Source organism: Pan paniscus, chromosome 17 (genome assembly GCF_029289425.2).
Source record: "Pan paniscus chromosome 17, NHGRI_mPanPan1-v2.0_pri, whole genome shotgun sequence".
NCBI classification, from domain to species: Eukaryota; Metazoa; Chordata; class Mammalia; order Primates; family Hominidae; genus Pan; species Pan paniscus.
Window position 1 is genome coordinate 63,855,586 of NC_073266.2, and position 23,013 is coordinate 63,878,598.

At 44.2% G+C, this 23,013-nt stretch overlaps 1 protein-coding gene across 2 annotated transcripts in view; it reads left to right on the top strand.

The window, feature by feature from the left end:
- Nucleotides 1-23,013, top strand: part of ARK2C (arkadia (RNF111) C-terminal like ring finger ubiquitin ligase 2C) — a 126,782-nt gene that overhangs the window by 96,982 nt on the left and 6,787 nt on the right. The window contains exons 2-7 of one of the 2 annotated variants that reach the window (XM_034943609.4): nucleotides 156-471; nucleotides 2,252-2,359; nucleotides 14,231-14,360; nucleotides 16,946-17,050; nucleotides 17,354-17,449; nucleotides 22,631-22,737. In XM_034943609.4, the coding sequence (XP_034799500.1) occupies nucleotides 156-471; nucleotides 2,252-2,359; nucleotides 14,231-14,360; nucleotides 16,946-17,050; nucleotides 17,354-17,449; nucleotides 22,631-22,737 (862 nt within the window). The remainder of the gene's footprint in view (nucleotides 1-155; nucleotides 472-2,251; nucleotides 2,360-14,230; nucleotides 14,361-16,945; nucleotides 17,051-17,353; nucleotides 17,450-22,630; nucleotides 22,738-23,013) is intronic. The other variant, XM_055102494.2, reaches the window with a different exon arrangement.

The following is a 23,013-nucleotide window of genomic DNA, read 5'->3' on the forward strand; positions in this document are numbered from 1 at the left end:
GGATGACCACATGCCTCTAACAGTGATGACGCTGCTGTGTCCTAACGTAGGTCTTGAGCTTCACCAGCCCCAGGCTGCCCCGGGTGGGCACAAGGGTCAGTGTGGCGGCCGCTCGTGCTGGTCGTCATGGAGATGTCTCTGTCCTTGCCTTCCAGGTGCCCCCTTTCAAAGGTCTCAGCATCCTCACGCTACCTCCTGCCGCCACTTCCACCTGGGCCCCCCGCAGCCGCAGCAGCTCGCTCCCGACTTCCCGCTGGCCCACCCCGTGCAGTCGCAGCCAGGCCTCAGCGCCCACATGGCCCCGGCCCACCAGCACAGCGGCGCCCTGCACCAGTCGCTGACCCCGCTGCCCACCCTGCAGTTCCAGGACGTCACAGGTCCCTCCTTCCTACCTCAGGCCCTGCACCAGCAATACCTCCTGCAGCAGCAGCTCCTGGAAGCCCAGCACCGCAGGCTGGTCTCGCACCCCAGGTTGGTGCTGCCTGGGGCGGAGGTGGGGACCCGGATGGGGTCGGGTGAGGGGGCAGGGCCAGGGCGTGGGCAGGGCCAGGACGAGGGCGTGGCCCGGGTGTGGCGGAGACGGGGGCGGGGCTACAGGCTCCTAGACTCCTGGCTTCTCTCCCTGGCCTGGCCGGCAGTCACCAAGTGGGTCTCTGTAGGAAGTAGCTATTGTTTCAGAGGCATCCACTTCAGGCAGTGAGCACTGTCCTGACCTGACAGGGGCTCCCTCAGAAGCCAGTGTGTGTCCCCATTGCATCACCCAGGTGCAGGGTCGGGGACTGGGTAACTGGTGGTCCACGATCCTCACAGTGGACTCCTGCATGGTGCGGGAGGAAATTTGACTAGGGAACTCCTCAAGTCCCCTCCAGCTTTATGACTGCCTGATTCTAACACCCAAGCACCCTAAAGAATACCAAAAGGAAATGGCTGGTTCCAGGAATGGCTGGTTCCCACCCTCAAGAATTCTCACCCTCAAGAGTTCTCAAGAGCCCACGGTCTAGATAGAGTCCGGCTGCATATTAATAATTAGGAAACAAGCAGGGAGTGAAATTAGACAATTCTAATCAAATAGGTCTGGAGTAGTTGTGGAACCCTGGGTAAGTCACTGCGCCTCTCTGAGCCTCAACTGTCAAGAGAAAGAGTTGGATAGTCAGTGGATCTCAAACTTTTTGGTCTCAGGACTCTTTTCCACTCTTACAAATTAATGAAGACTACGAAGAGCTTCTGTTTATGTGGGTTTTGACTGTTGATGTTTACCATATTAAAAATAAAAACTAAAAAGTTTTAAATATTTATTAATTCTCTTAAAAATAACAACAAATTCATGTTAACACCAATAATATATTTTTATGAAAAATAACCACTATATATAAATTTAGTGAGAAGAATGACTTTTTAAAACATATTTGCAAATCTCTTTAATGCGTGGCTTAATAGAAGGCAGCTGTGTTCTTATGTCTGCTTCTGCATTCATTCTTGCAGAATCTGTGTCATGTAGTTTCTGGAAAACCTCTCTGTTCATTTGTGACAGAATGAGAGTGAAAAGGCAAATAGCCTTATAGTATTATTAGGAAAATGGTTTTGACCTCTTGAACCACCTGAAAGGGTTGCAAGGACTCCCAAGGATGCTCGGAGCACACTTTGAGAACTGCTGGACTAGATCATCTCTAAGGCCCTAAGCATACATGACCATAGGGCTTGGGATGCTTGAGATAGAAGGTGAGTGCTGTAGGAGGTCAGAAGGAGAAGAGGTCACCATGATCTGGGATGTTCAAGGAGGCCTTCCTGGAGGAGGAAGGCTTTGACCTGTGCCATGAAAGCTGGGAAGAGTGTTGAAAAAGGGTTGAGGAGAGGAGAAGAGCATGATGGGAGTAGAGGGGTGCATAGAGCCTGTAGGAGGCGAGTCTGTGTGTCTTGAAGATGGCCCACCAAGGACAGAGGGAAGAAAGGCAAAGAGGCAGAGAGTGTGGGTGGAGCCAGTTAATCTACCACAGACACACCAAGGGAGAGACCTCTGCACAGCGGGCAGCCCGGAGACAGCCAGAGTTCCTGAGCTGCAGCCTGCTGTTCATCTGGGAAGCTTCCTTGGAGTTTGTCAAGAGTGGTGAAGCTCAGTGCTTGCTAGACTGTGGGTGCTAAGTGGGGCTGCAAGAGTGGGGCACCCTCAGGCTGCCCCGGTTTCTCAGAGCTCTTGAGAACTAGTGGCCTGGGTAGCCCCTGACACGAGGGCTCTCCATCCCTTCTGGTGCAGGCGGAGTCAGGAGCGTGTATCTGTCCACCCCCACCGCCTCCACCCCAGCTTCGACTTCGGCCAACTGCAGACACCTCAGCCCAGGTATTTGGCTGAGGGCACTGACTGGTGAGTCTTCAGGGCCCCTGGGGGAGGAAGGGAGGAAGGGAGGGAGGAGGGAGGTCTTGCCAGATCCGTGGAGTTTCTGTTTTCCTTCACTTTGAATGGCGCAGGAGGCCTAGTTCTCAGGCCCCAGCGTTTGCCTCTGCTCCCAGCCACCCTCTGGGCCAGATGGTCCCCCGTGAGCCTGGTTCTAGCAATTAGCTCAGATGTTACTGGGTGCTATTATATGCCCATCGTAGGACACAGTGTTCATGCTCCTGCAGTGGGGGAGGGGGACAGGGATAGAAAACATTTCCCAGGCTCAGTGAGGGATATGAACCAGTGGTCCCTGGGGGGAGAGCAGAAAGGAGAATTCCGAGGAACTGGGTTGTCAGGAAGGCTTTCTGGAGCAGGTGCATCTCAAGGGATCCACAGAGAAGTGCCAGGGCATGCCAGCAAGGCAGTGCTGGGTGGGGTGGCTGTGTAAACACAGGCTTACATTGCATCTTGAAGGATGGAGGCAAAGCCAGCCAGGTCAGAGGTCAGGACTGAGGAGGGGAGCTGGGGAGAGAGGTTGAGGGTGGTGTTGTTGCTGAGTCTTTGCAGACAATGGGCCCCTGAGCAATCTGCCCATAATTTCCCTCACTCAGCACAGATATCTTTGTTGTCCTGAGATGCAGGGTCGCTTGGTTTTGGATCCTGGGTCCCACCCGATTCTGGTTCTAGCTCATAAGAGAGCTGATATTAACTAGAGTTGGATCAGAACCCTTGAAAACTTAAAAAGATGTGCGGTTCACTGAATATTTAGAGGTAAAAGGCATCATGCCTGTAGAGTTCAGGGAAAAAAAAATCTATCTATCTAATCTATCATCTATCTTCACAGAGGATTGTGTGTGGGTATATATGTATGTGTGTGTGTGTGCGTGTAAGTATATACATTGTGGGGGAGAGAGAAAGGGAGACAGAGAGAGAAGGAAATAGAAATGCAGTAAAATGGTGACATTTGGGGAATCTGGGTGAAGGGTATACAGGAATTCTTTATGCTGTTCTTGCAACTTTTAAGTCAAAAATGTTTTGTTTCATTTTGTTTTGTTTTGTTTTTTTTAGAGTGTAAAATAATCTATCAATGGAAAAGGATGAATTATCTTAAAGATTGATGTGCCATTGTGTCATTTTTCAGCCACTTGTCAGGCTCAGTCCAGGGTTGCTTTGGGAGCCCTTCCCATGCACACCCAGAAATGATTCCAGAGAATAGTTCCAGTCAATTGAATGCTATGGGAGCTTCTAGGTGCAGGAAGTCGTGGCTTTCACATGTTCCATTTTCTTCAGCCCTTTGCTCATTCTCAGGTACACTCTCCATTAAATTGAACAATTCCATAAAAGATAGATTGCACTGCAGCCAACTTCTGCCCAGCCTTTTCCAATTAGCAGATTCAAATTAGGAAGATTTAATTGCAATTTGGATTGAATTCTGTCCCTCAGCAGTCAAGTCAATTTCATTTAATTCAATTCAGCACACACGGAGTACTCAGGGCCCTTGCATATGGCTGAGTGATTGGAACACACACAAGGGCCTACAGGGAAGTGGGACTGAACAGGTGACATAGGTGGGACTCATCCTGGGGAGATGGCAGGAGGAGCAGCACAGGTGCTGGCCCTGTCCTCAGCTTTCTTTATAGAGCCAAACCTCCTTGTCTTTCTTAATCATTTAAACCAGTCTGCATTCCTGACCACTACCTGCCCCAAGAAACAGAAAGAAGGAGGCTCCGGGAGGCTGGTCCCTGCCCTAGCAGGGGATGCTAGGAGGCCCTGCCTAGAGGCCCGCCTGGTCCACCCTTGGGCTCTTTCTGCTTGTTTTGTTCCCACTTCCCAAGTAGGTTGCCGATTCTCCTCCCTTGTAATTAGCTCTGCTCCAGCGGGGGCCAGCCTAGTGGCGCCGAGGGGTTTTGTGATTGATTGTGCTAACTGCATCCCAGCCCTCTTTTCTAGAGAGGCTGCTTCTGCCAGGAGATAGGCAGCCTGGTAATTGGATGGCAGGAAATGCATTATAGGAAGGGCTACTCTCATCCTCTGCAAGGATCCCTGGGGGAGTGTGTCTGTTGCATCCCCTATCCCCTTTAGAGAACCATCAGAGACCACAGACTTCTGCCCTAGGTCATTCCAGAAACTGGGCCGCAAGCCCATGTCCAGCCCCAAGGTCGTCCACCCCCTGAGGTTACCCTGGCCTTTTTTCCTACTTTGGAATATCTTAACCCAACCCAAGCAGCTTCTCTCAGCTGGGAACCCTGGCCTGAGAGTGTGTGGAAGCCTTGGGGGATACATCCCAAACCCCTCTCTTTCTTGCCCATGCCTAATAACTTGATCCTGACCTTAAGCCGCAACCCAGGGCCTGAGTTCTTTTCACGCTCCTTCTTGGACTCAGTCCTGGCTTCTCAGTTCTAACTCTGCTGCCCACTGTGGACTGTACCCCGCTCTGTCACAGCTGCAGCCCTGCCTAGGCGGAGGTCTCTAAGTACCTGGGACCTGTGGGCAGAGGGTGGGTGGAGGGTGAGCACCTCCGATTGTCCTTTCCCCTCCGGGCAACCTTGCCTCAGCAAAGCTCCCAAAGCTCCCTGAGCCTGGAGTCACCCATAGGATGGTGCTGGCACTCATAGGGCCAGATTCTGGGAAGAACTTAGGGTCTGCACAGCAACCAGACCACACCATGTTCAAGAACATTAAAAGTGGAAAATAAAGTTCAGCGTGATGTTTAGATACAAAGGCCAAAAATGACACATTGGCACAAGAAATCTCCAAAATACAGTTCTGGGTTAACCCTGTGGCTTTAGGTCTGTGGGATATTCCTGTGACCCCTTTAGACACTTAGCAAGTTCTTACAGGCTGGTGGCAACAGCAAAAGCTGGAGACACTGCTGCCTTAGGGGCTAATTTCTCTTTGAGTCAGGTCCTGGTCAGACTTCTTTAGGGTTCGAGGAACCACATCCCCTGTTGGGGTAGCCCAGATCCATCATGAGAGCCCACCCAGGCCCACCTAGGGCAGACCATCCCACCCATTTATGGGACAAGGTGCCTCTTGCTTTTCCAGTTAGCATTCTTAGGATTGGGATGACTCTGTTCCAAGTTCCTTGGGACTTTGCTTTGGTAGAATTCCTTGAACATTTGTTTTGAATTTGTTAGGCTCCCTGAGACTTCTGGGTAAATGCTGAAAATCAGAGATTCTGCCATGTGAGGCAGTGCAATGGATTGAGCCCAGGCAAGGGTGTGAAACCCTGATGGTCCCAACTGGCCAGCCAAGGTCCATGAATAAGGCACTGTCCTTCTGCAGGCCTCAGATGGACCTGTGAATATGAGGGGCTGACCTAGTGGATTTCTAAGTTTGCATCCAACTGGCTCCAAGAGTTTAGTTCATTTCCCAAGTGACAGGCTCATGATGAGCTGTTCCAGGGATTCGGGCTGATAATGGCTTTTTGCATCTGTGTAGTGCTCTACAAAGAGTTTTCACCTGCGTTTTCTCATTTGATGCTCCAACATTACCATGAGGAGCTACTGTTATCATCATCTTAGAGATGAGGCTCAAAGAGGTGAATTAGCTAGAGAGGGTCTCACAGCTAAGAAGGGATGGACTTGGGACAAGGACCTGGGTCTTCTGACAGCTGCTGCTGTTCAGGCTGTGGTGTGCATGGAGCCTGTGAGAGTGACTGGCAGTCCTTCCTGCCCATAGCAGCTGGACCTGGGCTGTGCAAAGAGGAGGATGGGGCCAGATGCCAGGGACCATCAGAGACCATCAGAGAGCTCCTGCCAACTCTCCAGGGCTCATACTCTCATGAGCGTAACCCAGGTAACAGGGATCAGACTCCCCTGAAGGCTGATGGCTTTGTTGGGTTTTTCCCTCAGAAAGATCTCAGATGACATTGCAGGGCAATGTGTAGCCAAACCCAGGCCATGTGGGATCCAGGCTCAGTAGCATCAGGCACAGTGGGAGCATAGGAAGTTAGTGATCAGGGCCTGCTCGCAGCAAGATGAGGAGGGGAAGTCTCAGAGTCCCATGCCTCCTGCCATCTCACTCCTGTAGGATCTGAGGTTGACCTTCTGAGGCCCTGGCATTCCTCTCAAGGGTGCTTTTAGGGCCTAGCTGCACTTTCCCAAAGGGAAGCTGTGTCCTAATTACCAGGGACCACTTCAATGTACACAGCACACTGCAAGAAACGACTGCTTGCAGCATATTTTCTCTAATAAATGCCACAAGTTTCCATGCATGCTTTTGGTATTTCTGAAGTTGGTGCCCATAGAGGTAAAACTTGGAGATAGTGGATGTTACCTTTGCACGATAGAGAAACTTTTTTATTAAAAAAAAACCCTTTTTATTATAGAAAATATCAAACAATAAAAAAATAAGAGAATAGTATAATGAATTCACACATATATGTTATCCAGCTATGACATCAACTCATGGCCAGTTTTGTTTTTGTTTTGTGTGTTTGTTTTTTTGAGACGGAGTCTCGCTCTGTCGCCAGGCTGGAATGAAGTGGCACGATCTTGGTTCACTGTAAACTCTGCTTCCCAGGTTCAAGCGATTCTCCTGCCTCAGCCTCCTGAGTAGCTGGGACTACAGGCGCGCACCCCACACCCAGCTAATTTTTGTATTTTTAGTAGAGACAGGGTTTCACCATGTTGGCCAGGATGGTCTCGATCTCTTGACCTCGTGATATACCCACCTCGGACTCTCAAAGTGCTGGGATTACAGGCGTGAGCCACCACGCCCAGATCTCATGGCCAGTTTTACTCATCTTTGTTCTCTCGCTTCCCCGGTCCTGATATTACAGTAGTCTCCGTTACCTGTGGTTTCGCTTTCCAGGGTTTCAGTTACCCATGTAAACCACGGTCTGAAGATATTACAGCATTCTGAGAGACTGAGAGAGAGAGAGAGAGAGAGACCATATTCACATAACATTTTTTGCAGTATGTTGTTATAATTGTTCTATTTTGTTATTGGTTATTGTTAGCCTCTTACTGTGCCTAATTTATAAATTAAGCTTTATCATTGGTGTGAATATACAGTATAGGAAGAAACATAGTATATATAGGATTCCTTATTATCCACAGTTTCAGGCAGCCACTGGTGTCCTGGAACATATCCCTCACAGAAAAGGAGAAACTAGTGTATTTGGAAACAAATCCAGGCATCATATTATTTCATCTGTAAATATTTCACTATGTATCTCGAGAGATAATGATTCTGCTTTTTCACATCCTTACTTTGATACCACTATTAACACAAAGAAATTTAATAATAATTTTTGCTATAATCAAATATCTAGCCAGTATTAAAATTTCTGTTATACTTTGTATCAATCAAGATCCAAATAAGTTTTACACATTGTGATTGGTTGATATGTCACATAAGTCTCATTTAATCTACATGTTCCTGGATTCAAATTGCTAAAATTTTGTTAAGTAATTTTTACATCTTTGTTCATGAGTAATATTGGTTTATAGGGTTTTCTTTTTCCTTGAAATGCCTTTGTCTGATTTTTATATCAGTGCACTGCTTGCCTCATTGAATGGTCTGGGAAGTCTTTCCTCATCTACTTTCTGGAAGAGGTTGTGTAGGATTGGTATTATTATTTTTAATTAATTAATTAATTTTTAGATACAGGGTCTTGCTCTGTCACCCAGGCTGGAGTGCACCTTGGCTCACTGCAGCCTCGATCTCCTGGGCTCAAGTGATCCTCCTGCCTCAGCCTCCCAAGTAGCTGGGACTACAGGTGTGCACCACTGTGCCCAGCTAACTTTTTGTTTTTCAAATTTTTGTAGAGACAGAGTCTTGCTATGTTGCCTAGGCTGATCTTCAACTTCTGTGCTCAAGCAATCCTCCCACCTCACCTCCCAAAGTGCTGGGATTACAGGTGTGAGCCACTGTGCCCAGACGCAGGCTGGTCTTAAATGCCTAGGCCCAAATGATTCTCCTGCCTCAGCTTCCCATGTAGCTGGGATTACAGGTGTGTGCCACTGCATCTGGTAATTTTGGTAATTTGTCTTTCAATAAATTTTCTCATTTAATTGGATGTACTGGCATAAGGCTATTCGTAATATTTTCTTATCATTTTAACATCTGGAATCTGTAATAATGCTCCCTCTTTCATTCCTCATATGAGTAATTTGTATGTTCTCTCTTTCATTCTTGATCAATCTAGATAGAAATTTAATCATTTGTACTACTCTTTAGAAAATAGCCTTTGATCAGGCCAGGCGCGGTGGCTCACGCCTGTAATCCCAGCACTTTGGGAGGCTGAGGCAGGCAGATCATGAGGTCAGGAGATCCAGACCATCCTGGCTAACATGGTGAAACCCCGTCTCTACTAAAAATACAAAAAATTAGCCAGGTGCAGTGGCGGGCGCCTGTAGTCCCAGCTACTCGGGAGGCTGAGGCAGGAGAATGGCGTGAACCGGGAGGCGGAGCTTGCAGTGAGCCTGGGCGAAAGAGCGAGACTCCGTCTCAAAAAAAAAAAAAAAAAAGAAAAAGAAAATAGCCTTTGATCCCATTACTTGTTTTTTATTTCACTGATTTATTTCACTGATTTCTGATCTTGATTTTATTATTTCCTCCCTTCTACTTATTTTGGGCTCTAGCTTCTTAAGGCGGAAATTTAGATCATGACTTTGGGTTTTCTTTTCTAATATAAGCATATAAAACTGAATTTTTCTTTAAGGACTACAAACTTTCTAGTTAGCATTATGAATTCTTTTTGACCCTGGGTAATTTAGAAGTTTATTATTTAATTTTTGAAAACTTGGGATTTTGCAGACTTTTCTTGTTGTTGATTTCTAATTTAATACCAGTGTGATCAGAAACCATACTCTGTGTAATTCTAATCCTTTTACATTTATTGAGACTTGTTTTATGGTCTGGCATTTATACTCTCTTAGTAAATGTTCTATAAGTATTTTTAAAAAGTGTATATTCTACTCTTATTGGATGGAGTATTCTATAAATGTCTCTTAGATCAAGTTAGTCGATAGTATTGTTCAGGTTTTTTATACTCTTACTGATTTTTTTTCATGAATTATTCCATGAATTATAAAGGAGGGTGGATGTCTAGAATTCTAATTATGAATTTGTTTTCTTTCAGTTCTGTCAGTTTTTGCTTCACTTATTTTGACTTATATATATTAGGATATTAAAAGGATTGTCATTTTTCAAGATGAATTGACCCCTTTATCATTATGAAACATCCTTCCTTATCCTTGGTAATATCCCTTGGTTCAAAGTCTACCTTGTCTGATGTTAACATAGCCATTCCAGCTTTCTTCCAGTTAGCACTTACAGGGTATATCTCTTTCCTCCTTTTACTTGTAACCTAGTATCTACATATTTATATCTTGAATGGACAGCATATAGTTGGCGATTGTTTTGCAGTTGACAATCTCTGTCTGTTAATTGGGGTGTCTAGACCATTTGCATTTAATGCAATTGTCTACATGGTTGGAATTAAATCTGCCATCTTGCTCTTTGTTTTCTCTTTCTTCCATCTGTTTTGTTGTTGTTGTCATTTTGTTGTTTTTCTTTTAAAATTTCTGTCTGTTTTTTGCCTTCTTTTGGATCAGTTGAGAATTTTTAGTATTAAATATTGGTTTAATAGTCATATCACTTTATTTTATCTTATTTTATTTTGGGAATTCACTAGGTTTACAATATTCCTATTTAGCATATCACACTCTACCCTAAAATAGAATTATACCATTTTGTGTGTAATGCAAAACTCTTACAACAGCATACTTCCATTACCCCTTTGCATCCTTTGCTACTTCTTTTGTAGGTTTTATCTCTATGTATGTACAATTACCAAAATACATTGTTATCATTTTTGCTTTAAACCAGTGGTTGGCAAATTATGGCCTGTGAATCAAATCTTGCCTGCTCTCTGTTCTTGTAAATAAAGTTTTATTGGAACATAGACACATCTATTTGTTCACCTATTGTTTATGGCTGCTTTTACACCTCAGTGGACACTTGAGTAGTTGTGACAGAGACTGTACGGCTTTTGAAGCCCCAAATAATTACTATTTATGATCCTTTACAGAAGAAGTTTGCCAATCTCTGCTTTAAACAGTCAACCTTTAAAGACAATTTTTCATAGGAAAAATAATTTTTTATATGTCCCACATGATTATCATTTCTGGCACTCTTTATTCCTTTGTAGAGATCTAAGTTTCTGTCTGGTGTTATTTTTCTTTAGTTTGAAGAACTTTTTAAAACATTTCTTGTAGTAACAGTCTCCTAGCAGTGCACTCTCTCAACTTTTTGAAAAAGTCTTTATTTCACTGTCATTTAAAAATATATTTTTTCTAGGTATATATTTCTAAGTTTACAGTTTTTTTTCCCTTCAGCAGTGCATAGGTGCCATTCCTTTGTCTTCTGGCTTGCTTTGTTGTTGATGGGAAATCTATGATTGTTCTTACCTACATTCTTCTATGTTGAATGGGTCTTTTGTTCTTTCACTATTTTTAAGATCCTGTCTTTATTACTATTTTTCAGGAATTAGATTATTATGTCCCTTGGAGTGGTTTTCTTTGTGTTATCCTGCTTAAAGTTTATCGAACTTTTTGGATCTGTGAATTTATAGTTTTTATTAAATTTGGAAATATTTCAGCCATTTTTTCCCTAAAATATTTTTTCGGTCATTTACCTTCCATCCCCTCTTTTTGGGTCTTTACTTACCCGTATGGCTGACTGCTTGATATTTTTACTGAGACTCTGTTAATTTTTTAGTCTTTTTCTGATGGTGTGCTTCATTTTGGATTATTATTATTATTATTCAGGATTTCATTCTGTCACCTAGGCAGAAGTGCAGTGGTGGCATCACAGCTCATTGTAGCCTCAACTTCCTGGGCTCAAGTGATCCTTCCACCTCAGCCTCCTGAGTAGCTTGGACCAGAGGACACACCACCATACCCAACTAATTTAAACTTTTTTTTTTTTTTTTTTTTGTAGACGTGATATCCCACTATGTTTTCTGGGCTAGCCTCAAACTTCTGGGCTAAAATGATCCTCCTGCCTTGGCCTCCCAAAATGCTGGGATTAGAGGCATGAGCCACTGTGCCTGGCTCATTTTGGATTATTTTTATTGTTGTGTCTTAAAGTCACTAATCTTTTCTTTTGTAGTATCTAATTTACCGTTAATCTAACCCAGTGAATTTCCTATTTCAGACATTGCATTTTTCATCTCTAGAAGTTCCATTGGCATCATTAAAATATCTCCTCTTCTATATATTTTACTCTTCTCTGTTTTCATGTTTTCTTTTGTATATTTGAATATGATTATAATAGCTATTTTAGCATCCTTGTTATTTCTGTTTCATAGTTGTTTCCATGGATCGATTTTTCACCTGATTCTGGGACATATTATCATTTTTTTGGCATATCTAGTAATTTTTTATTGAATGATGAACATCATTTATGAATAATTGTGGATTATACACTGTTAAGTAGTTATGTTTGTTTTATTCATTTAGAGAGTGTTAGGCTTCGTTCTGGTAAGCAGCACTTGCAGTTCAGTTTCATCCTTTTAAGGCTTGCTTTTAGGTCTTCTTCCAGCAGGACTAGAATATCCCTAGAGTAGAGACTACTCTAGATCTGCCCGAATAAGACTCATAAATAAGTCTCAAAAGGCTCTTCTGGGGTCTCTATTGTATGACCAAGGACTCTCTGCTCTGGCTGACTGGAATATGAATCTTTCCCAGCACTGTCTAATCTCTGGGAACCCACTATACCTTGGATGCTCTTTGTTCAACCTACTAAAATTTCACCCCATGTATGCAGATCTTAGTATTCAGTAAAGACTCAAGGGAATCTCCGTGCAGATTTCTGGAGCTCTCCTTCTATGTAGCTGCCTCTTCTCTCCAAATCATGGTACCACAACTTTCAGAGACCTCAGCCTCCTGGAAATAAGATCTCTGAATCCTCAAATCATTAAGATCGTCATGCTCTGCTTAGTTCTCTCCCTGCTCATGGTCTGGAATGTGCCTTCATGCAAAAAACTAGGGAGGTTGCAGGGCTCACCTCATGTGTTGTCCTTCTGTTGATAACAGTCTGCATTGCTTGTTATATAACGTCTGAAAACAGAGATTTCATATATTCTGTTCAGCTTTCTAGTGGTTTAAAGTGGAAAGGTAAACTTAACTCCTGTTAAACTATCACCAGTAGAAGCGGAAATTCCTTTAATACTTCTCCATATCCTTTTTTTTTTCTCCAATGTATTTGTTGAAGAATCCAGGCTGTTTTTCCTGTAGTTTCCCCTTACCTGGATTTTACTGGTTGCATTCTTGTGTTTTCACTTAAGATGTTCCTTAGTTTCTTGTATTCTCTGGACCTTGGCATCAAGATTAAGGCTTGAGTAGATTCAGGTTCAACTCTTATTTCTTGGCATAAATACTTCATAGGTGATATTGTATTCTTCCACCAGAAAGCACTTACTGTCTGGTTGTTGCTTCTTTTGTGATGTTAGCAACAATCAATGATCTTTGGTTAGATCCTTTATTTCTTTAGGGGAGGCAAAATGATGACAAAAATTCAAGAAAAATTCAATCATCCCTTATTCATTTATTAGCTGAAAAACTTTTACAAAGAGAAATTTCCACTCATCAAATATTTGATTACCTGGAAATACAGTAAGAAAAGAAAGGCTCTTTTCATTTATTTACTAGTTTTCAAAATGAAGAGTTGGCTGGGTGTGGTGGCTCATGCCTGTAATCTCAGCACTTTGGGATACCGAGGTGGGTGGATCACTTGAAGTCAGGAGTTCGAGACCAGCCTGGACAACATGGTGAAACCCCATCTCTACTAAAAATACAAAAGTTATCCGGGCGTGGTGTGGCATGCCTGTAGTCCCAGCTACTTGGGTGGCTGAGGCAGGAGAATTGCTTGAACCCAGAAGATGGAGGTTGCAGTGAGCCGAGATCGCACCACTGCACTCCAGCCTGTGTGACAGAGCGAGACTCCATCTCAAAAAAAAAAAAAAAAAAAAAAAAAAAAGGAAAAGAAAAAAAAAAGAAAGGTAAAGAAGTTTGTTCTCCAGCATTCTTTGAAAGGGACCAATTTTCTAGCATCATTTCATGCGCATGGATCTAAACAATTTTTATTTATTTCCATCCCTCCTGCAGTTATTCTTGTCAACCTGCACATTGTCCTAACTCCGGCCAGTGGGAGCCTCTTCAGGACTGCTTCTGAGCCCTTTTGCTGTCACCCTAATAGTGTTTTGATAGTTCTCTTGTTTCCAGTTATGACAAGATGTTTCCATCTTATCTTGCTCATTTTCTCTCCAGATCTGAAATTGGCCATTTTCCAAATTAGCCATTGGTTCATCCTCAGTGCAATTCATCAATTAATTAGTTTTTAAGCAAAATGAATTTTCCTATATTTTTAGGAGTGGGTTGCGGTGGGCCAGGATAAGCTGTCTGGCCTGTAGGTCTAGGTGTAGAGTTCTCTCTCTTTGTTTTCTCAAAGTGGTAAAAATACAGCCTCAGCTCCCTCCTCCACTTTTATCTGAACCTTGTCTTTCCATTACTCGGTGCCTCTGGCTTGCTCGATTTAGATTCTTCTTTCAGCATTTCTCTCAGGGATAGACTTTGTCTTGGGAGGGAGCTTTGGTCCCCTAGTTTAAAGAAATTTCATAGAGCCTGGATTGCTCTAGCTCCTTCAGACCTTTCAGAGTCCTTTCCTTCTCTGGGTCTCCGTTTCCTTCCCTCTGAAGAGAGAGGAAAGGCTGGGAGATGTAAAGTTCCTTGCAGCTCTGGCAGGGTGTCACTCCAATTCTACTCCATAGGCTTGATGTCTGAGGTCCCTTCTCTAACCTGGCTAAATCACACCACCCTATGGTTCACTGAGGCTGTTTCGCTGCAGGGATCTCAGTGTGGATGCTGGCTTGAGTCCTGCTCAGTTCCAGGTGCGGCCCATCCCTCAGCACTATCAGCATTACCTAGCCACTCCTCGAATGCACCACTTTCCCAGAAACTCCTCCTCCACACAGATGGTAAGTGAAAGAAAACGGACTCCCTTGCGCCTATTGAGTGCCAGTGGTGGTCTGAGGCCTGCGGTCCCCTGTGCCCTGGCTGCTACATGGCCTGGCTCCCCTGTATCCTTGGCTCCCCTGTGCCCCGGCTTCCACATGACCCAGCTCACCTGTGTATCAATCCCCCATGCCCTGACTCCCTTGTGCCCTGGCCTTCTTGTGTCCTGGCTCCCTGGCAGATCAACAGCTCCCCTCTCTTCCCAGCTTCTGTTCTCTGTATCAGCCCCCTATGCCCTGACTCCCCTGTGCCCTGGCCCCCTTATATCCTGGCTCCCCTGTGCCCCGGCTTCCATATGACCTAGCTCCCCTGTGTTCTCAACCTCCTATACCCTGACTTTTCGGTGCCCTGGCCCCCTTATATCCTGGCTCCCCTGCGCTCCGGATTCCATATGACCTGGCTTTCTTGTGTATCAACCCCCATGCCCTGAGTCCCCTGTGTCCTGGCCCCCTTATATCCTGGCTCCCCTGTGCCCTGGCTTCCACATGACCCAGCTCCTCTGTATATTAACACCCCATGCCCTGACTCCCTTGTGCCCTGGCCTTCTTGTGCCCTGGCTCCCTGGCAGATCAACAGCTCCCCTCTCTTCCCAGCTCCTATTCACACTCTGGCTTTATGGGGAATGAAAGGGAACCTGCTGGACTGGAAGCTGGTTCTGCTGAGGGGAGTAGGAGTGGGCACTGGAGGAGTGGAAAGGGGCAGCATGGCAGGGTGTGGTCTGTGGGTAAAAGGCTCAGGGCTAAGATCAGGCAGAGTAGACCTTGCACTTCATATGGCCTCATTTAGTTTCCTGTGGTCAGTACCTCCCTAGGCTTTGGTTTCACTAATCTGTGAAATGGAAATGAAGATGCCTGCCTCGCCCATCTCACAGGGCTGGTGTGAGGATCAAAAGAGATCCCAGTGGGAGCTCTTGGGCCTAGGCTGCCTATCCAGTTCTGCCTTTTTCAGAGGGCAGGCCTTCTTGTGGCTGCAGAGTGCCGAATCATGGGTCAGGCTGGCTTTGGGGGCCTTTGGGCTCCTGACATTGCAAGCTGCATGGAATTAAAATGAAGATATTCCATGAAAGCAGCAAAAGCTTGATTGAAAATCTTATTTCCAGGCAACTTCACTTTGCTGCCCTAAAGCATAATTCCACCTTCCAACCCTTGTCTCTGTCACTAACCACTCAGCTCCTCAGTCTCCTTATTTGTATAATAAGGAGCTTGCATGAGTAATTTTTGGAGTCCTTGTAAGCTTTGAGGGTCCATGCTTTGTGTATGAAGCACCATCTCTTAGGAATAAAGAAGCAAGCATTTATTGAGCACTTACTACATACCAGGCACTGTTCTAAGCAGTTCATGTAAATTATCCCATTAATCCTCTCAAAAACTCCCACAAAAGAGTATTATCCTGATTTTAAAGATTGGAAAACTGAGGAATAGAGAGGCTAAGTAACTGGCCCTGGGACATACAGTGAGCAAGTAGAGGAGCTGTGATGGAAACTCCTCTCTGACTCATAGCCAGGGTGAGGGAAAGGCGAGTGAGGCAGGCCATGCCAGAACAGAGTCAGACTCTGTCTTTATTTAAAATATTGATATTTTGCTCAGCATGGAGGTTTTTTTGCATTTATTTGACTTTAAAAAACATTGCATTAAAATATCGTTGATCTTTATTAATGAGGCTTTTGGTGGCCCTTTAAATTTTGTGCCCCCACTTTGGTGCTGACACAAACCCAAGCCTTGAACCATCAAGCTTCTCTTGGAGGCAGTGCAGAGTAGGAGTGATATGGTTTGGCTCTGTATCCCCACCCAAATCTCACCTTGAACTGAATAATCCCCACATGTCAAGGGCAGGACCAGGTGGAGATAATTGAATCATGTGGGGGCAGTTTCCCACATGCTTTTCTTATGATAGTGAGTGAGCTCTCATAAGATCTGATGGTTTTACAAGGGACCTCCCCATTCGCTTGGCACTCATTCTCTCTCCTGCTGCCCTGTGAAGAGGTGCTTTCCACCATGGCTGTAGGTTTCCTGAGGCTCTCCAACTATGTGGAACTGTGAGTCAATTAAAACTCCTTTCTTTTAAGTTACCCATTCTTGGGTATTTCTTCATAGCAGAGTGAGAATGAACTAAACCAAAAGGTGAAGGGAATGGACTCTGCCACCCAACTGCCTGGGTTTGAAATCCTGGTTCTGTCCTTTGGTTGCATAACTTGAGCCAATTACATAATCTATTGTACCTCATTTACCCCATCAGTAAAATGGGGAGAGTAATAGCACCCACATTATAGATCAGGTGAGATAATTCAATTAGTCACGTTAAGTGCTTAGAACAGTGCCTGCCATGAAGGTTAGTTGTCACTTTATTAATTCTGTTATTCCTTCTGGGGCTTGTCCAGGCAAAGCTTGGTTCTTGATGAAAGAAAAGGGACATAAGAGCAGGAAAGACAATACTTCTGCCCACAGCATCTCAGGGTGTACTGAGTGGGTTACAGGTGGAGAAGTTGCATGCTGGGCTCATGGAGAAACCATGACTCCTTGCTCTATCCAAGGCATTTTCTACCCAACAGGTCGTCCATGAAATCCGAAACTACCCTTACCCTCAGCTTCACTTCCTTGCTCTCCAGGGACTAAATCCCAGCAGACACACCTCCGCCGTACGGGAGAGCTATGAGGTATGTTGCTTTGTCTGGTACCAACTGGGTTGGTGGGGATGCCATTATTGTTATCATCCCTTTTCCCTCCCCACCTCTGCTGGTGAGTAGGGTATGGGTGTCAGGAAGCTTCAGGGTTAAGAGTAAGAAAGAGAAGAAGGGAGAGACAGTAGAGATATTGCAGTCTTTCAGCATCAGATGAGTTCTTCCTGATAGCTATGTGAATGCTTCCTGCTCATGTCTTCCAGCTCCCAATCCATATCCTGTGTGCATGTGGGCATTTATACATGCTGAGCACACATGTGCACATTTTTCTCTTTCCAGGAGCTGCTGCAGCTCGAGGACAGGTTGGGTAATGTGACTCGGGGAGCTGTACAGAACACCATTGAGAGGTTCACCTTCCCCCACAAGTATAAGAAGGTGGGTCTGCCAGCAGGCCAGCCTGCATAGTCAGGGAATGGGGCAGGGGGTTGTCTAATTGACTCTGGCCTGGTTGTTCACAGAGGGGTGCAGTCCAGATTCTAGAAACCTTTGCTCTGGTTAGATGCTCTAAAGCTGTAATAACTTCCCAGGGTCATGTTACTTTTCTGTGCCAGGTGTGGCCAGGAGGGAAGATGGAAGGCCTCTCATTAGTAAAGAAGGAGAGCTGGGTATCCGTGTGTGCATGTGGACTTGCCATTGGGTATATTACATACATATACATGTATAGGTGTCAGGCACATAAATACTTGTCTCTAAATGAGATGGGCAAAGGGGATACCTGCACAGAAGGCTAATATTTGCCTTAGAAAATAATTCCATGTCCAATCTCACATGTGAACAAATGGGAAACCAAGGCATCCAAGCAGAGGTTTTCAAACCTGACTGAGCGTCAGGATCACCTGGGGAGCTTTTAAAGCCACAGAGTCACAGGTTTTTATCCTAAGTCTGTAGAGGTAGAATCTCCAGGGTTAAGAACTAGGAATCTAGGATAAGATTAGAGCCCGGGAAACTGAGTTTAAAATTTTTTTTTAATTAAAATAAATGAAAATTTTGGAAGCAACCAAGATGTCCTTCAATAGATGAAAGACAGATAAACATACAGTGGCACATCCAGATGATGGAATATTATTCTGCAATAAAGAGAAATAAGGACTGGGCATAGTGACTCACACCTATTATCTCAGTGCTTTGGAAGGCTAAGGATGGAGAATCACTTCGGGCCAGGAATTCAAGACCACCCTGAGCAAAATAGTGAGACCTCATCTCTACAAAAATTTTGAAAAGTTAAAAAGTTAAAAAGTTCATGGTGGTATGAACTTGTAGTCCTAGTTACTCAGGAGGCTGAGGCAAGATAATTACTTGAGCCCAGGAGTTTGAGGCTACAGTGAGCTATGATTGCACCACTGCATTCTAGCCTGGACAACAGAGCAAGACCCTGTATCAAAGAAAGAAAGAAAAAGTATAAGCTATTGAGCCATGGAAAGACATGTTGGAAGCAGAAATGCACTGAGGAATTCTTAAGTAAAAGAAGTTAGCCCAAAATGGCTGTGTACTGTATGTTTCCAAATATATAACATTCTAGAAAAGGCAAAACTATGGAGACAATAAAAAGATCAGTGGTTGCCAGTGGGGAGGGAGGGAGGAATGAATGGGTGGAGCATAGGGGAGTCTCAGGGGAGTGAAAGTATTTGGTATCATACTCTAACGGTGGATACATGACATTATGCATTTGTCAAAACTGATAGAATGGTACAACACAGAGCAAACCCTAATGTAAACGAATGAACTTCAGTTAATAGTCTATTGATACTGGTTCATTGATTGTAACAAGTGTGCCACACTAATGCAAGATGTTAGTAATAGAAACTCTGTGTTGGGAGTATAGGGTATATGGGAAAACACTGTACTTTTTGCTTATTATTGTTATTATTTTTTGAGACAGAATCTTGCTCTGTTGCCCAGGCTGGAGTGCAGTGGCATGATCTTGACTCACTGCAACCTCCACCTCCTGGGTTCAAGCAATTCTCCCACGTCAGCCTCCCAAGTAGCTGGGATTACAAGCATGTGCCACCACACCCAGCTAATTTTTATATTTTTAGTAGAGATTGGGTTTCACCATGTTGCCCAGGCTGGTCTTGAACTCCTAACCTCAAGTGATCCACCCACCTTGGCCTCCAAAATTGTTGAGATTACAGGCATGAGCCACCATGCCCAGCCTGTTTTTGCTTAATTTTATGTAAACTAGAACTGCTCTACAAAATAACATTTATTATAAAAATAAATAGATAAATATTAATACATTTTTAAAACATTCATCCTTCCCAGGGGAAATTAAAAGCTTGACAAACATTAAGAATCTTAGAGCAGGACTGTCCTCATCATTGTCAAGCCAAGGACCGTCTTCACTCCCTCATGAGACCCTAGGGTGCATTGGTCGAAAGCACTCTTAGAGTTAGAGCCAATTTTGACTCTCGGTTCTACCCCTTATAGCTCCGTTACTTTGGACAACTTGCTTGGCTTTTCTGGCCCCTCCCTGTCCACCTCCCCCTTTTAAAATGTGAAATGGGAATGATCTCATTAGTAGCTACCATACGGGGTGCTGTGGGGACTCAACGGGATGATGCACTTGAACAGCTTGGCACAGTGCCTGGTATCTACTAAGTGCCCAGGAATGGTGAGCTGCTGATATCTTGATGCTTTCCCCTAACCCATGTGCTGGTGGTGTCAATGTCAAAGACTGTGAATCAGTATAGGCAGCTCCTCTCAAGGCACTGGATTTATTCGTAAATGATTTCGACCGCAGTTATTGAGTACCTACTATGTATCAAACCTTGGCTAGTGTGCTAATAGAGGAAATGGCAGCATTTCAGTAATTAAGGGTGTCATCTACACGGGGAAAATGATCATTCTCTGGAGAGAGAGAGTTTTAAGCTATTGGAGAAGAACATAGAAGGAAATGAGTGGTGTATTCAAGTCCAGGAGCAGCACCTGTGTCCCGGACCAGGGAGTGTTTACTCCTACCAAGGATGCACGCCTCACCTGCTGTCACTTCAACAGGCATGAAGAAATTGTGAAGAGAACCAATGCTAAGAATTAAAAGGGGAAATGGACTGAATCAAGTCGATAAAGGGCTCGGGTAAAAAGGAGAATAAAAAGAATTAAGGGAATAAAAATATTATAAAAAAGGAACAAAATGAATTAAAAATAAGAAATGAAAAAAGTTAGGACCCAAATAAAATGTGGAAAAAACCCTTAAAAATTATACACAAGTGAAAAAGACAATAAAGAAGAAAAACACCTTAAAAATTTAAATTGAGAGTATAATCATATACAATAAAATATATACTTTAAAATAGTAATGATGTAAGAATAAAAATATAGAAAATACCGAGCCAAAATAGAAAAATATGCAAAGAATAAAAACTAGAAAGAGATATGAAAGCAACATATAAAATTAACATCAATAACATCATAGTTAAAAGGGGGCTGGGCACACTGGCTCATGCGCTCTGGGAGGCGGTGGCAGGAGGATAGATTGAGCCCAGGAGTTTGAGACCAGCCTGGCCATCATAGAGGGATTCTGTCTCTACAATAAAAAGAAAAATTAGCTGAACATGATGGTGTGCACCTGTAGTCCCAACCACTTAGGAAGCTGAGGTGGGAGGATTGCTTGAGCCTGGGAGGTCAAGCCTGCAGTGAGCCGTGATTACACCACTGCACTCCAGCCTGGGCAAGAGGGCAAGGCTGTCTCAAAAAAAAAAAAAAAAAAAAAAAAAAAGTAAAAGGGAAGGTTAATGAAACGAGAAGATATATAGATTAGACAGCAAAACAAGGTAATATTAAGCTAAAATTTTTAACTATTAAAGGAAAATCATGAATAATGATGGCAAAAAAATAGTAGAAAGTAGGCAAATAGGCAAATTGGTGACTCTTACCAATACATTTTATTGGACCTCCCTTTTCTAGCAGGGTCAGCTAAACGAAGGCCACTCTTCCAGCAAACACAGCTGGACTCTTAAGCAGGCAGATCATCATGACTCTATTCATACTCTAAAGCCATGACAGTTATACGGGACTATGGATGTAATTCTGATTTTCTGGATTCTGGATAAGGGAAAACTTATTACAGAAGCCTAGCAGGGTTTGCAGTGGAGTATATAGGGCACAGCGAGGCAGAGAGCAGAACAAATAGATTTTCTTGTGTGTTCCAGTGAGGTTACAGTATTCCCCAGACTAAACCAGACTCAGGATCTCCAGAGTTTAGGACCAGGGGCCAGAGAAGGGAGACTTGGCATCCGGGCCTTGCCCCACGGTCATTCTCTAGGTAGTCTTCATCTTGTGACTCTTCAGATTTTTCTCTTTGCAAAATGATCTTGAAGTCAGCCTGTCTCTGGAGAGGGACAGAATGGGTAATTTTCTTCTTATGGTTATTGTTAGACTGTTTCATGGCACAGTGTGAAGATGTGAACATGAAAGGTGGGCTGATTTCGCTCACTGACTAGATTTCTTCTTTGCCAAAATATTTACCAAGTACTAATACGCCTTGTAAGTGACCAAGTATGGGGTGGTACTTAAAGAAGGGTAAGTCATGAGTCCATGCCATCTGAATTTGAGACTTTACATAATGGTAAACTACATAATGATTCTACATATGGCTTCTACATAACGGTAAACTATTTTCAAATAATTAGCATAAAATGAAAAACAGTACAAGGGAAGTCAACAAGTATAAACAGTGTTTCATGATTGCTTTACGATAGTGCCTATCTTAAGTGAACTTTCTGGATAGAAAGATAAATCCAACAATATAAATAGTTTATAACAATGGCTACAGTTTGTAAGAGTTGATGTCTTCACGTAGTTATCAGTGAATAAATGAGTCTACAGTGGTTGACTGAAAGAATAAATGAAACCTGCTGGGCCTGAAAGTGGAGGGAGAAACCTGAAGGCAGGAATCTAGGTTATAAAGGGTGTTGAGGGGGAGTGGATGGTGTGAAGGGACCAGAAAAGGGAAACTGTGCACAGTCATAGCTTTGCAAAGGATCGATTCATTAGGAACCCAATTTCTTTCTAAGCTCTGTATCCCTAGAAAGTGCCTGGGACAGCAAAAATGATGTCCACTTGACCTCTTCCTACTGCCCTTGCTGCAGGAGAGTAGCTGGGAAGGAGCTCTGGGTATTACTTAAGAACTTTATGGCCGGGCAAGGTGGCTCACACCTGTAATCCCAGCACTTTGGGAGGCTGAGGCAAGCAGATCACCTGAGCTCAGGAGTTCAAGACTAGCCTGACCAACATGGTGAAACCCTGTCTCTACAAAAATACAAAAATTAGCCAGGCATGATGGCAAGTGCCTGTAATCCCAGCTACTCAGAGGCTGAGGTGGGAGAATCGCTTGAACCCAGGCGGTGGAAGTTGCGGTGAGCCAAGATCACGCTATTGCACTCCAGCCTGGGCAACACAGCAAGAATCCGTCTCAAAAACAAAACAAAACAAAACAAACAAAAAAAGAAACTTTAAAAAACCTGACTCCCAGGGGAAGAGCAGGCTGTGGGTGAAAACCACCAGCCACCAGCTGAGTCTGCCCCAGGTAATGAATGCTACTCTCTCTGCTTCTCATAGCGAAGACCCCAGGATGGCAAGGGCAAGAAGGATGAGGGGGAGGAGTCAGACACAGATGAGAAATGCACAATTTGTCTGTCTATGCTGGAAGATGGAGAAGATGTGAGGTAGGAGACCGCCATTTTGATTCCCTCTCCCCTCTCTTATAGGTATTGGTGACCAATCACTGCGCCGTGTGTCTGGGAGTTGGGGTGCTTGTTTGCTTGTGCACGTGTGTGCCAACTGTGCTATAATGTGCTTCTTGGTGCCCTGGGAAGGTGGGGTATGAAATGTTCTAGATGTGTGATGCCCGGGTATGGACGCGAGGATGAAAAGTGTAGGAGAACAGTGTGGTGTTCGGTCTGAATGAGTCTAAGACAAAGTTGTGGCTTTGTTTCAGGCTG